The sequence below is a fragment of the Paramisgurnus dabryanus genome, chromosome 15 (assembly GCF_030506205.2).
Source record: "Paramisgurnus dabryanus chromosome 15, PD_genome_1.1, whole genome shotgun sequence".
Taxonomy (NCBI): domain Eukaryota; kingdom Metazoa; phylum Chordata; class Actinopteri; order Cypriniformes; family Cobitidae; genus Paramisgurnus; species Paramisgurnus dabryanus.
The window spans coordinates 16,668,287-16,682,957 of record NC_133351.1 but is presented as its reverse complement, the minus strand read 5'-3'; the positions used below and the strand labels follow the sequence as shown (position 1 = coordinate 16,682,957).

Genomic DNA, 14,671 nt, shown 5'->3' with positions numbered 1-14,671 from the left:
GGAGCACATTCATTTAGTTTGCATCACATTCATTTAGTTTGCATCACTTAATAATGAAAAGTTGCAAATGCATGTATTAACTCACCGATCAAAGGAAGAGTTTCTTCAGTGACTGTATTGGGCACCAGCTCTTCTGGTGTCACCATGGGAGCAGAGGCCTGAAGAACCTCATCTACACATGTCTCCAGGAGGTCAGTCACCAAGGGCAAGCTATGAAGAATGAAAGCGTTAATCACCATCTTCCAAACACAGAATGTACCCCATATAAGTGGGGCTGTTGTTCAGGGTCTTCATTGATAGATGACATGCAACTCACCTGGACGAAAAAATCCTTCATGCTTGGCCAATACATTTATAGTTCTCACAAAATACACTGTGACCTTAAATAGAGTTAATACTATAGAAATATGATGATAAAGCTACCGTTTTACTTACATTATGGCTAGGGCAATGTTATAAAAAATGTAAAATGTACAGTACTGTGCAAAGATAAGATACTGCAAGAAACAAACAGAAAATATGTACACAAAATTAAAAACTTTTTCAGAAGTAAATGTCTTCTTCAGACATCAGTCAGTATTTAGTGTGACCTCTCTTTGTACAAAACACATCTTGAGCTTTTTTGAGGGGACTGAAGTCCTGAATTAAATCGATTAGAATTAGAAATTAGGATTTAATTTCATTTAGGTTTAAGAGATCCTGCAGCTGCCTGCTATTGTTCAAATGGAAGGGGAGTTTACCCTAAATACTTGACACTTCAGCTTATACTTTTTCCCCCTATATATTCTGGTTGTATTCTAATAATGAGACTGAGAAATAGTTATATATGATCCTATATAATATATATGTATATATATGATCCTCCTATACAAATGCAAAAACAACACATCTAATAGTAGCATAGTGGCCTAAGACTTTTGCACAGTACTGTATATTAATTTTATATATTAAAATATTAATAAAATAAAGCTGTAAAATACTAATGCTCAATATACACCCAAGTAACACATGAATATGATTGTATTCTAAAAATTCAATGTACAGCCCTATAAGTATAAGCAAATCTTTAGCATTCACATCAAAACTAAATTAGAGCAAGCATTGCTAAAAAAAATCCTCATTACTCAAGCCTCAGGCAAAAAAAATAGTACTGTTAAACTAAATGTACGACCAACTGACCACCCACATGCCAAAGATCTAGATTGAAAGGCCACACACATAACCATGTATTTCAGTAGTGATAGCAATGCAAGTACAAGTCACAAAAAGAAACATATTGCTAATACACTTAAGTGAAAGGTGGGAGGGAACCGAGTCACATTCCATAAACTTCTGGAATTTGATTAAGCTCAAAGTAGACTTCACTTTAAACGGGTCACTCCTTGCCACAATGACTAATCCCAACAGGCTGTGCAAAATACAGTACGATTCCAGTCACGAACATGACACAGCATGAACATAGCATTTGCAGAAATATAGGATTATTGTCACTATAAGAATAAATGTGTCATTAAATCATTAAAGAGATGCTTTTGACTACTTGATTTAATCAAACAACTAAGCCATGTAAAACACAGACTTCTTTGGTCATAATGTCATTACAGATGTATGTTGATACAGTTACAATAAATACAGTCAGTTGGTTAAAACTGTTAATCGCCATATAGAGTAGGGGTTCTCAAACTATTTGGGGTCGGGGGCCCCTTACAGGGGAGAAAATCTTTCAAGGACCCCTTAGAATTAAAAAGTGAACCTAAACGCTTTTGACCCGTTTAAGTCAAAATGTAATTTAACCAGTGGTAGCCTTGACTTCCTTTTCGAGGGCGCTCGATGCAAAGTTTGTTACAAAATGTATGTAGCCCGTCATGTGTGTGGTTCGTAATGTGTTCTGTGCGTCGAGTGCTCCTATGTGCATCACGTCTCTTTCAAAATTAGTGCCTGCTGCACACGCGTCTAAAGGGTTTATGATAAAAAAAAGAGGCTTGCATTTGCCATAATCTTATGGGTATTATTTGGTACTATTGAGTGAGTGTCTCGCGTGTATTTTGTGAATGTGATCGTCTCTTTTTTTCCATAAACGGTTTCGACGTGTGTGCAGCCAACACTTATTTTAACAAAACACGTGATGCACATGGTTTACATGACGCAACAAACACATATTTTGAAAACACAAGCTACACACGACACTCCGAACAATTATTTTGAATTTGCGCCCCTCGGATAAGCAGTCACTAGCCGCCACTAAATTTAAATTTAAAATCTTACAAGCTTTTATGAAGTCAACAGTAGCAAGACTGGCATAGTTCACAGATGGTCCCCATGAATAAATTTGCCATTTTTAATAATACATCACAATTGTGTAATTTATAACAAATCAATCTGCCGACCCCCAGACTAAGGATCCCGGACCCCACTGAGATAACCCCTGATATAGAGAACATGCAGAACATTATGTCCAATACTTAAAAGCTATGTAAATGTTTAGTCCAATCTGATTACATGTAGCAATACTGAAACAAAATAATATTAATATTAATGATTCAATATTAATTAATAATCTTAAAGGCACTTTTTGTGCATTGGGTAAAAGTTAAGCAATAAAATAATTTAAAATGTTAAAACAAGACAAGGCACAATGGTCCTCTTTAAACAAAAATTTGAAATAAAACATTTTATATAATAATTTAGTTTGTCCTCCTGAGGTGGAGGAACAACTTTTTAGGAAGAGCACTTATTTTTAAAAAGCTTGTTTTGTACCCCATTTGTGGAAAGTGTATAGTTTGAGCTATATAGATCAATAAGTCCTGTATACTTTAAGCAATTAAAAATGAAATCTTGTTGTAATTAATCACATTTAAAAAAAGACAAAAATGTAAAAAATGTCATCAGAATATTTCCTGTGTAACAGAGCTGGTTAGTTGATAGCCAAGTCTTACTCCAAGCACTTTCTCCCATGAACAGATGGATTATCTCATCACTGGCTAGTTTCGTTCTCAGAAGGGAGGGACACAGAATAGTTTCTGTAATAAAAATGAGGGCAATACTTCAGCCCAGGTAGTTTCGCTTGAGATCAGGCAGAGAACACGCCTTTCATCCTGATGCTTCCTGGCGCTGAGTTTGTATCTGAGGAATGCGAGGGTGGAGGGACTGTGGCAGCATCCGTGTCGGAGAGGAGGTGCAGGGGGGTGCCTGCCGGTCACTCTGCTGTAAGTGGTGGGATTGGGGAGGGGGTGAAGCCTGGATGGGTCAGTGGAGGGGGGAGTGTTAGCATGAGAGGACAGGAATGCTGTAGAGTTTGATGTGGGGAAGTTGGAAAGGGAACCAAAAGAGTAGGGAAAAAATAAAGGAGTAGAGGAACAGTTATAGAAATTTACAGTAGAGGGCAAAATAAGTAGAGAAGGCACTAACTCTCATCATCTTATAGATGATCCTAATGAAGGCACTTGATGTATTTTTTGGTTTTAATGCTTAGCTGACTCAATTTATGTTGAGTGCAGTGTTGTGATGCAACTTTATATTCCTTTAAACTCCCCAGTATAATCGAGAGAAATCAATAACCTACGTTGATAAATATATATATATTATTTATCACAGCACATGACAGAGATTGTTGGTTAAATAGCATGTTTTAATATTTCAGAGTCCAGTGGCTCCATTGTAATTTTTAGCATAAAGCCCTGGGGCAATGAAGTTGCTTTACTGCATTTTATTTATAGTCATTCATCCTCAGTGCTTAAAGGAACACGCCCACATTTTGGGAATTTAGCTTATTCACCATATCCCCCAGAGTTAGATAAGTCCATACATACCTTTCTCATCTCCGTGCATGCTGTAACTCTATCTGACGCAGCCCCCGCTAACTTAGCTTAGCACAAAGACTGGAAGTGAATGGCTTCAGCTAGCAAACTGCTCCCAGTAAGAGACAAAATAACGCTGACATTTTCCTATTTATGTGTTGTGATATGTATAGTCACATCGTGTACAAATAACAAGGTCATCTGAGACACAACCATCTTTCAACAGTATACATACTGGGAACTATATTCTCAGAAGGCGAAGCACTTCTACTTGGGCGGAGTGATTTGCTCGCAGCACCCAAGAAGCCCCCTGGTGAGAAGCAGAGAGTTCGCTCAGAGTTGTGCAAATCACTCCGCCCAAGTAGAAGTGCTTCGCCTTCTGAGAATATAGTTCACGTTATTTTGTCACTTATTGGGAGCAGTATGCTAGCTGGAGCCTTTCACATGGTCTTTGTGCTAAGCTAAGCAAGTGGGGGCTGCGTCAGACAGAGTTACAGCACGCACGGAGATGAGAAAGGTATGTATGGACTTATCTAACTCTGGGGGATACGTTAAAAAAACTAAATTCCCAAAATGTGGGCGTGTTCCTTAAAACAAAAAATAAATAAAATTCAGGCAGCTACTTAGGCATTGGAAGCTGAATTTTTTTTGGACAATGTGCCAATATAAACGATTAAGTGAGAAATTAAGGTCAAAGAGGAGAAGATAGTAAGGCAGATGTACAGCAACAGTAAGTTCAGCAATATAAAAAATAAATAAATAAAGAAACAACAAATGTCTAAAGAAATAAAACATACTTGAATAAATGAAATGTGTTTTTAGCCTATTTACTAAGTTAGGTAGAAAAGGGTTATGTTTGGTTAATAAAGAGAATTTATGCTCAGTGCCAAATCTGGTATCAAAAGATAAGAACAACAAAAACTACAAATCAGATCACCAGACAGGAGGAGAAAAAGGATGACCAATTACCATTTATCCTACAATATTGTCATAGATTTTTCTATATAGGCAGAGAATATAAAGCAAGTGGATATATTAGCACCAAAAAGAAAACCATTATTTGAATGTCACATACCCTGATTTTATTTAAGGTACTAGATTGACTAGAAATGATATCTGTATTAGTTTCAGCATTGAGAAGGAAGAGGAAGGGACAGTAAAGAAGTCATGAAGAGGAGACTGCATGCTCCAGCATACTAGTATTAGAAGCACCTTGTTACACCGCACCATACTAATGACCTAGCTCAAAATCACAGACCTGTGTTTAACCCACTGATTGGGTTGGTTTTGACCAGAATCAATAAACTGAAGATTTGATATAAATACTGATTTGCCCAGCCAGATGAAGGTTTACCAATCAAAAGCCAATCATTATTCCCCAAGAGAAGCACTGATTGGTTGAAGCTTGAAAACATGAGTGTACATACCTTGCCTTATGAAAAGGCCACTGGGTTTCAGAACATCAGACTAGAACAAAGTTAAAACATTCAGAAGATTAAGGAATGAGAATCAAACTTCCACGAGGCAGGAAAATAGACCAACTACTCATGCTTGCGCACACACACATACACAAATCCCAACTACCTTTCCCAATTTCTTTTCAATATTTCAGCAAGTTTAAGGCAAAGCTCTGCATACTAGCGCAATAACCCAAAGACAGCCTCAGGAGACAAAGCAAGACAGAAAGATGGAGCGAGTAAGCACTTTTTAACATCAAGAGAAAGTTTGTTGTCGTCAGCCCAGCAGGCATCCGCTCCTGTGCCGAAGCAGCCATCTGCTCAACGTCAAAGCTAAACAGCCTGAACTACCTTTAGCGCCAGTCACCAGCCAGCACTACAACCTTACAACAGCTTTCCAACAGACCAGCACCAAATAACCCAAGCATAACAGATATGTAAGTATTGCACTCTGCCAAAATAAGGTTAAGGGCCTGTGCAGGTAACAGCAGGACATCAGATTAACCAGCTTAGAGGTCTTATTGAATTAAACTAGTGAGTAGCTCACCTTCTCTTGTCCGAGTGGCTGGCACCAGGGCTCCTGGGAAGGGTTTCGATTTCAATGGGGCTTGGAACGGAGGGCGGGCTGTTGACAACAGGCATACCAGACCAAGGAGGCCTTGTTTGAGTGGGCTAAAAAAGATGAGCAGGTTAGATTTAGTACTGAAAAAAAAACATGCCTATTCAAAGATATTAGGACATGATGTAAATCACATAAATGAAATTAAAACAAATTAACCTAGTGAAAGATCTGTAGTAATACTATACTATGCTTAACTTGTTGACTCGTTACGATAACAAGGTGTACATGAAATTAAATTGGTACCAGCCACTGAAACCTAACTGTATCACAAAATAAATATAGTAAAAAATCTAAAACGTTTTATACAAAGTCGTAATCCAATCCCACCACTCACCACATTCTCATTTCAACCAATCAAATTTCTGTGTGAGAATATTAATATAATGCTTAATTTTCTTTATGTAAAATCTACCATTTTCTTTGATACGTGAAAAATATATTTATTTTTAACACTTACCCAACTAACTTACATAGCAAGAGCTTCATCTGTAACTACCATTGTATTTGTACAATAACAAATTTAGTTTTTGTATTTCTATAATATAACTGTAGGATGGCAGTACCTTTGTTTCTAAGCTTGGGTTCACTCCATTATTGTGGCTGCTGTGAAAAGAGGAAAGAAATTTAATCAAATAACTTATACAAGGGTTTATGAGCTAGTGCTGACTGATCTCAGTGACTGTCATTTTCATAGAGGTCATCTTACGCCGCATTAGTTTTTCGGGATCAGAATGAGCCATGATAACTTACTGACACTGTTTTCAGCATGTGATTTGTAGAAACACAATGAAAATAGAACTATTTATTACTCATTTTAAAGTATAGTAGTAGTCGCAGCACAAGTGTTAAAAACACCCTATTAATGAATGTAAAAGAAGTACAAGCACATTCTTGTATGTACACTCTTGTTTTTCATGTTTGCATCTTCATCAACTTAATTATAGTAGAAGCAACAAGATTACTACATGGATGTATAAAAGTGTTGCGCAATATGCCCCATAGTGAGATCGTACTATCGTCAGCCTGTGAGATCGCCAATACACGATAGTGTCGGGAGGGGGGGCAAGTTTACTCATTTATTTATTTTTTGTTCATTTTTTATTAATTTATGACAAGCCACTGGATTGGTGGAAAAAAACAGAAGCTGATTTATTCTAAGGGGAGCTGGCAACACGGTCACGACCACAACCTTCTTAAGCCTGTATGTCTAATTACGAATACGACAGATGTTGACACTTCAAGTCACATCACTGTTATTCATGAAGACACCATAAACATTCAACTGCACAATTTAGGAATATAAAGTACTTACTCTGAGGATTTGCCAGGACCTGTAGAAACACAAGTTAAAAAAGTAAAACACTATATTAGACATCACATGCTACTGACATCATAGCAGAATGACACACATAGGGCTTAAACCGGTATGGAGTATACTCGGAGTGGCTTTTACGGTTTAAGTGAAGATTTTTAGAAAAGGTGCTTAAGAACTATCTTAATAAATTTTTTCCAGAGCCAATATGCTTTAATTTTGCAAAAAAAAAAAAAAAAAAAAACAACATTAAATGCTCCACAATGACTAATTAGAACAATTACACAATAAATGAAGACATTTTAACACTATAATGTGACTTTTTTGACATCAATTTACTTCTTGGAACTTCATGGGAAAAGCAGAAATAATGCTGAACTAAAAAAAAAGAAAGGGGTCGTCTTATGCTTTTCTTAAATGTTCAACTAAATTTAGTGTGTAATGTTGCTGTTAAATTATATAAGGGGTCTGCAAAGTTACAAAACCTCCACATGGATATGAAGAGTTTGGTTCCAAAACACGATAAACGCCTTTATTTTTTTAAATGAGTTGCCGACAAAATCAGTATTGTATCAGGTCAATATTTAAAAGTAAATTCTTAATTTTTTTCAAGTTCCAATATCTGCTGTGTTATTCTGTCATCTTTACTCCCTTTTTTCCAAAAAGAGAGTCTTCCTTCTCTGCAGAATGCAATAAATCCATTTAACAAATCACAGCGCACCATTGTGAAGAATATGGTGTCGCGTTTAATACACACTGAATTCTAGTTTTCCTCATTTACTTTGTTCCTCGTGATCAACAAACAAACAAAAACAAAATAAAATTTTTGTTGGCATTGATAAACCTGTGGTGGTTTTCTTTGACAGGGAAGAAATGTAAGCCATCAAAATCGAATAATTTACGCAAGAGGCACTCGGACGAAGGAAAATGTTGTCTGTTGCTTGTTCTCCCGACAGCATCAAGCTTTTGTCATGCTAACACATTGACCCCAGGGGATCTTATGAAAAACTTTCCATTATTTTACTTAAAGGCAACGAAAATTGAGCAGGACCAATACATTTTACAGTTGATCGCTGTCAAAAAAGTTCAGCGACAACGTCCCAAGTATAACCGCAGCAATGACAGTGTTCTTAATATGACAAAGTAAGTGTTTCGATTAATGCCATTAATGTTTATTTTTTTATTAGTGTATACCACTGTTCAACTAAATGAATATAACAAAGCAAAGATGAATTCACATTTATATATTGATTCAATAGATTTATTGCATTTTGTGAAAAAAAATTATAAGTTTTACTAATAAATCTTTGAAAATCAAATTATGGATTTTAATTTTTAATGTTTTTATAACCTAAAGATGCTATGTGAAAGTTTGTAACAGAAAATAGTGTTTTTGACTGAAATGAATCAAAATGGATTTATGGCGTTTTGGAATCAAACTCTTCATATATTCTATAAAGGAAACACTTCAACAAACTCCTAAAAACTCATTCGTACAACATCGCACTTCTTTGAATAATTCCCACCCATGGTACCGGTATAAACAAAAAAAGGAGAAATGAAGCATGAAAACATTTTGAACAATCAAGCATGAAAACACAATTCTACTGGACACAAAAACAATTTACTCCCTGCTGCTGGGGTGCAAGTTCTCACCTCTGTTTTGCATGGTCCTTCTTGAGTAACGGCGACTTGGTCTTCTTTCAAAAGATGCAGATCTTCTGGCTTTGTTAGCCTTAGTGGTCTGATATTCTGTCTTCCCACTTACAAAAAAAAACCAAATTAATGTCAGTTACACAGATAAATCTTTGAGATAAGATCGGGAAGTCTACAGACATTAGACTTTTATTACTCCAAGGCCATTAAAGTAAATGTTATCAGATTCATTTCACAGTAAAAACACATTTTTCCTGAAGGATAAACAGACTTTGCAGCATACGCAAAGAAAACAATCACACACGCACAGGTGAATCCAAAGATAAGTTAACTAATTAACATAAAAAATAGGTTCATTCTAATCCAAGAGAGGTGCTAAAATAAGAGCAGGCAAACAAAAAGCCTATCCAACAAGGAGCCAAACTGGACAGCATCAAAGCACCAGGCTGGCAGCTGGAGATAAGATGTAATTCCACATGCACACCATTCAAAAGCAACACTGCACAGACGAAGCCGTGTTACAATTTACAACTCAGCAGCGGATACAGTTAAAAAGACAACTACAGTATGAAAAGCAGTAAATCTTGTTTAAATGCAGGGAAGAAAACACTTAACACCGAGCTATTAATAAAAAAAAGCATAGGCTTACTCATCGTGCGATTCCTGCATGTTCATGTCTAACAAATAAAAATTACACAACATTTCAGTTTACCTGTATCTGAAACGTGAGCCCATGCGGATAAATCCAGAGCGGGCTGAGCCCTTTTGGACAGGGCCACGGAGGCGGAAGAAGGCATGGTGCTCTACAGCACATTTCCATAGATGCTTGCAAGCCTTTGGATGGTCCATGCGGAAAACAAACGTGTGCTCCTGCTCTTTTCCCTATGACAAAAGACAATATGTAAGAGCAGTGAATAACTCATTTATACGTTGGTGTGATAAAAGTATATATTAAGTACAAGCTTTAAGATAAGCAAATTAGGCTTGGAATAATAAAAGTGTTATCACTAGATAAGACAATTAATAAAATGACGAACAACATCCTGTTTAGGCTACAAGTTTATCTTTTAGTGTAAACAATAGCTCTGCACCAAAATTTAGCTTGCAATGTGCTAAGTCGGCATTGTAAGACATCATATTGGCACTAGTCTCAACGTTAAGCCTGTTCCTTAACCGTAAACCATAAAAATTTAACTTAAAATCTATGTAGGAAGTCAGCCGTCAGTTTTAAAACAGATCCGTGTGTTATTCGTCTTCTATTAATGTCTCTATTCTATAGTTTTTGACTAGTAGCAAAAGATAAAAAACAGATCCCCATACCATCCTAGCAGTTATCAGTTGTTCAATCTAACCTCTGTCTGACCTATCTGAGGCAAATCAAATACCGTCTGAGGCTTTTATCAGCTGAACCACTGTAGAACAATACCATCAGTGACCTGTGGTTTCTGTACCGTTATCAATGACACGCGACATAAGAGGACAAAGAGAGAACTATTATCCAATAGAGACTAGACTGTTTTACAGAACAAATAATCCTAGCGAGATTTCTGTGGCTAGAATAAATATTTTATTGACCACAAACATATAGATAAATTAAAAAAGTTTCAATCAGTTCAGATCTACAAAATTCCAGGTCAAAACACAGGTTGAGGCTGACACGTGATCATACTGAAAAGAGTAAGGGCCATTTCTGTCCTCACGTTAGCAGCTTCTGTGCTTTATAAAGTGTTAAGTGCTCCAGATGCCAAGCATGCCTGAAGTCAGACTGTCATTTATTAACCTAAGCTGGAGAGATACCAAAAGCCTCAGCGAGAACATATGGGTAAAATCTAAATTTGTGTCCCAAATCATTTGCTTTTTTACATGGTTACATTTTTTATTATTTTAATAATTTGGTACTAACTGTCATGGATCACAAGATGTTACAAGCCATAACAATACAGCAATACCAGTCTGAGCAGGGCACAAACTAAAGCGGGGTTAATTTTAACATGGCTAATTTACATATTTATACAGGGCCGAGCAATCTGTGCTTTTGGTCTTTTTCTCTTAGTTTTGATGCATTGTCATTAAGATATTGAACAAAGAGTGTTTTGGGGGGATGGAAGTATATTTCTTCATCTTATGTTTTCTTTGATTTCTGAGTTGGATATGTAAGTCACCAAATCCAACCTTATGTTATTTTAATCAGTCTTTTTACCTAAAACATAACACCATTTTGAAACATGTCAGCAACTCCTAGTAACTTATAGCTGTGATTGAAAACATTTCACACAGTACAGCATGGTTAGTTGTAACACAGTGTTACAATTAAGCCTCAGGTATACAATGAGAATGATAACAATGTAAAAACTATTAATTAAAATGACAACTCTTAATATAATATCAGGGGAAATAACTGACAACTATGATTTTTTTGTCTTAATTGTGCAGCCCTTTCAAAATAATCTATTTATATACATTGATGCATAATGTAAGGATGGTAATAATGAAGTATCATGAATGGATTATTGTGTGTATATCTATCTATTATAGGCAGTTATTACACGGCTCTCTGGAATGCTTGATTCTGATTGGTCAGTTGAGACATTTGCAGGTTTGTTCTTTTCAAATAATAACCGCTCCAAAGTAATAACGCATAGCCGGTACTACTTGTATGTTTAAAATCCCTTCGCGCCAACAAAGATTACTGTTTGGCGCCATCTTGTGACAAACACTGGACAACCACAATTAAGAATGGAACATTTATTAATTTAATTTTATTTTAACATGTACGGAAAAAACTAAACATTTAAACAGTGGATAGAAACACGAACAACGACAAGACACAGAGAGCTTACTGAGACTGAACTTGACAAAATAGAGCATGACAGCTACGAAGCCAACACCCAAAAAAAAAACAGAATGGGGATTAAAACTTCTCAAAGACTAGCTAAAACAGAAAAAAATGGAGACAGACAAGTATGAAGCAGAGGATCTTAACTCTTTCACCGCCATTGACGAGATATCTCGTCAATTGAGAGAAAACGCTTCCCCGCCAATGACAAGATTTTCCGTCTTTCCGCAATACCGCTATTATCCACCAGGTGGCGCCCTTCCGAAACTTTTTAAACCCCGGAAGTATTTCCCTATGGCAAGCGGCAGCATGTCCGTGTCTGTTTTAAAGATCGCTCTGAATGGGATCTCTATGAAAAGTCCGTCACAAAAATGGAATTATCTCTGCTTTTTGCTCAAAATGTGGTGTTTTTGCAGAAACCTACCCATATTCAATAGCTGATTACAAAAGAACCACTGAAGGTAGGAAGAAACGTTTTTTTTTTGTTTGAAAGCAGAGGGTCTGTTCTTTCATTTGGTATATTGTATGTTTATATATTTAAAGAAGAACATTTTCTGGAAGGCATTAAACTTTGGTGAAAATCATGAAAAACGCTGGCGCTGGCTGGCAACTTTTTAAAAAAACTCTGGCGGTGAAAGAGTTAATAAGGTTTTACAATCATTTTATGCATCTGTGCAAAGTTTCACGGAAGGATAAAAATGTTAATTTAAAACAAATATGCCAATAAAATGTTCTTGTTCACACAGAGGGTTACCCGTGTATCTTACTAGGTCCTCTTTCCGGCAACGATCCCAGAAGATTTACGGAACGAGTTTTTGTTCACACAGACGCTTGTCTGGCAATTTTACGGGTATTTTCTGGGACCAGAGGTCTGTGTTAATGAGGTTAGTGTGTAACATAACTGGCAGTCGTACACAGAGAAACTGGTATGTCAAAAAAGTGCTGGGGTGCTACAGGTGGCTGAATTCCACAGAACCAACTCTTATCAAAACCCCTTTAAGATGGTATGAGCTTCAAATTTGTCAGCACAATACAATGTATCAAATATGTTCACTTTCTGCATAAGGAAAACATGTTTCACAATCTAAATCTGAGCAAAGTGCAAACTCATGTGGTGCAGAATATTTGTGTGTGTTTTTACCTCTTCTGTCTCCTGCATTACCTGTTCATCATCCTCCACTACCACCAGGGTGAGTTTGCTCTTCTTGAAGTCCAGACGTGTGATCTTAGGCCTGTGCAGACAACCAGTTTGCTTTAGATGAAATTGCTTTTGTGTGTTAAATTGCATTTACTGAACCATAATAGTTAAAAGAAAAGTGTGCTAAAGTGTTAACATTCTTAATTTTAATGTGTAGAAGCTACAAAACATTCAATAACTAACAAAATAGTTAATAATGTAACCTATTTGTTTAAAAAGGGGACCAGAATATTATAGATATAATAAAAAATGTAGTTATTTTTTTAAAATACTCTTTTGAGCTGACAGTGCAGCATAATTACTTCGAAAAGCACTCACCAGAAAAATAAGCCAATTTTAGTTTCCCCCTCAAACACGAGCACTCCAGTGGGGGTCAGACCCAGGCTGTATTCATTTCCGTCTCGTGCCTGAAGGAGGCATCGACATAAAGAACAGATAAGTACCTGGATGTAGCTGGATTAAAGTCATATGAAACATACACGTTGTCCCACTCCATCCTGATTTTATTAAGCGCAAGCATGCTTTATTTGCAAGGAAGCCTGTTAAAAAACAAATGATTTGCTGACCTTGACCATATGCATGTCCACTCCATACATCTCCAGCCATTTGGCCTTGTTTAGGTAGTTAATCTCAGCTTGTGCTGGCGTCTGGCCTCTGTAACAGCGTTAAATGAAATTTGAGGCAAAGGACAGTGTATTGAGGATGAATGCAATGAACAAGACTGATCTTGCAGTAGCAACTACACAGTGGCAACATGCAGAAGACATCAACAAAGGCTTTCGCTTTGCTACAGAATCAACGCGAGGTGCTCTACATCTGCTGTAGATTACATCTTGTCGAGGTTACAGTGATAGTTCATAAATCACACAAAAAAAAGGTCAGGGTCAACAGTAGAGCTTTGGCTGAGTAGACAGAAGACATCCAAGCAGAGATAGAGGTGGTGACCTGCATATTGACATTTATCAGTCTGCTTTACATTTAGATTTCCTCTTAAAGTCTACCTAAAGAGGAGTCATTATGTATGACTATAACTTTTATACAGTATAAGCACTCCCTCTCATTTGTACCTGCACTCCTTCCAGGCATTAAAGAAAGCTTCTTCCATTTCTTCTGTCTGGTTTGGGATAAAGCGGAATTCGGACACTAGATCAAGTGCATGCTCGGCAGGGTCAAAATCACCCATTTCAGCTAAAAGGTAAAGAAATGAAAGATGAATGAAAGTGTTCAGAAAATTCAAAATGTGCTACCTTTATCTACTTCTTTTATTTGCTGTTTGCTATCATTTGTGCTATAATAATTACATATTTTAAATTACAGGGAGAATCAAACATTTTAAGATGTATATCGGATTTAAAGCCATGCTGAAAATGGCCTAAAAATGGCATTAACCTCTTCAACCCTGAGGACCCTGTCCCGGGTCCAAAATTTCGTATTTTGACTTAATATAAAAGATTCTTTTAATCTTTAATGCTCCATCATGGACCCCAGTAACACATATGAGATACTGTTTGAAAGCTTAGAGTCTCTACTTTCTGCAGATATGCATCACTTTGACATATCTTTTACTGTAAGAAAGTTATTTACACTTAATTTACACTATCACCCCCCCAATATTTTTTGATATCATATAATATTCACATATTTCATATTTTTCAAAAATGACAAACATGGGCAAGTCTTATATCAAATGAAAGCTCTCACTCTCAGGAATAAGGCTACATCATTATTTTTGTTCTAATATCAACACATATCCAACAATCATCGAATGAATAATAAGGTAAAAAATGGTCTTT

General features: G+C 36.5%; 1 protein-coding gene across 2 annotated transcripts in view; it reads right to left on the bottom strand.

The window, feature by feature from the left end:
- epb41l5 (erythrocyte membrane protein band 4.1 like 5) overlaps nucleotides 1–14,671 on the bottom strand; it is a 32,984-nt gene that overhangs the window by 6,025 nt on the left and 12,288 nt on the right. The window contains exons 8-17 of one of the 2 annotated variants that reach the window (XM_065251664.1): nucleotides 13,946–14,066; nucleotides 13,445–13,532; nucleotides 13,197–13,285; nucleotides 12,822–12,912; nucleotides 9,557–9,726; nucleotides 8,845–8,951; nucleotides 7,189–7,207; nucleotides 6,440–6,479; nucleotides 5,802–5,926; nucleotides 86–210 (exon numbers count right to left, since the gene is read on the bottom strand). In XM_065251664.1, the coding sequence (XP_065107736.1) occupies nucleotides 86–210; nucleotides 5,802–5,926; nucleotides 6,440–6,479; nucleotides 7,189–7,207; nucleotides 8,845–8,951; nucleotides 9,557–9,726; nucleotides 12,822–12,912; nucleotides 13,197–13,285; nucleotides 13,445–13,532; nucleotides 13,946–14,066 (975 nt within the window). The remainder of the gene's footprint in view (nucleotides 1–85; nucleotides 211–5,801; nucleotides 5,927–6,439; nucleotides 6,480–7,188; nucleotides 7,208–8,844; nucleotides 8,952–9,556; nucleotides 9,727–12,821; nucleotides 12,913–13,196; nucleotides 13,286–13,444; nucleotides 13,533–13,945; nucleotides 14,067–14,671) is intronic. The other variant, XM_065251666.1, reaches the window with a different exon arrangement.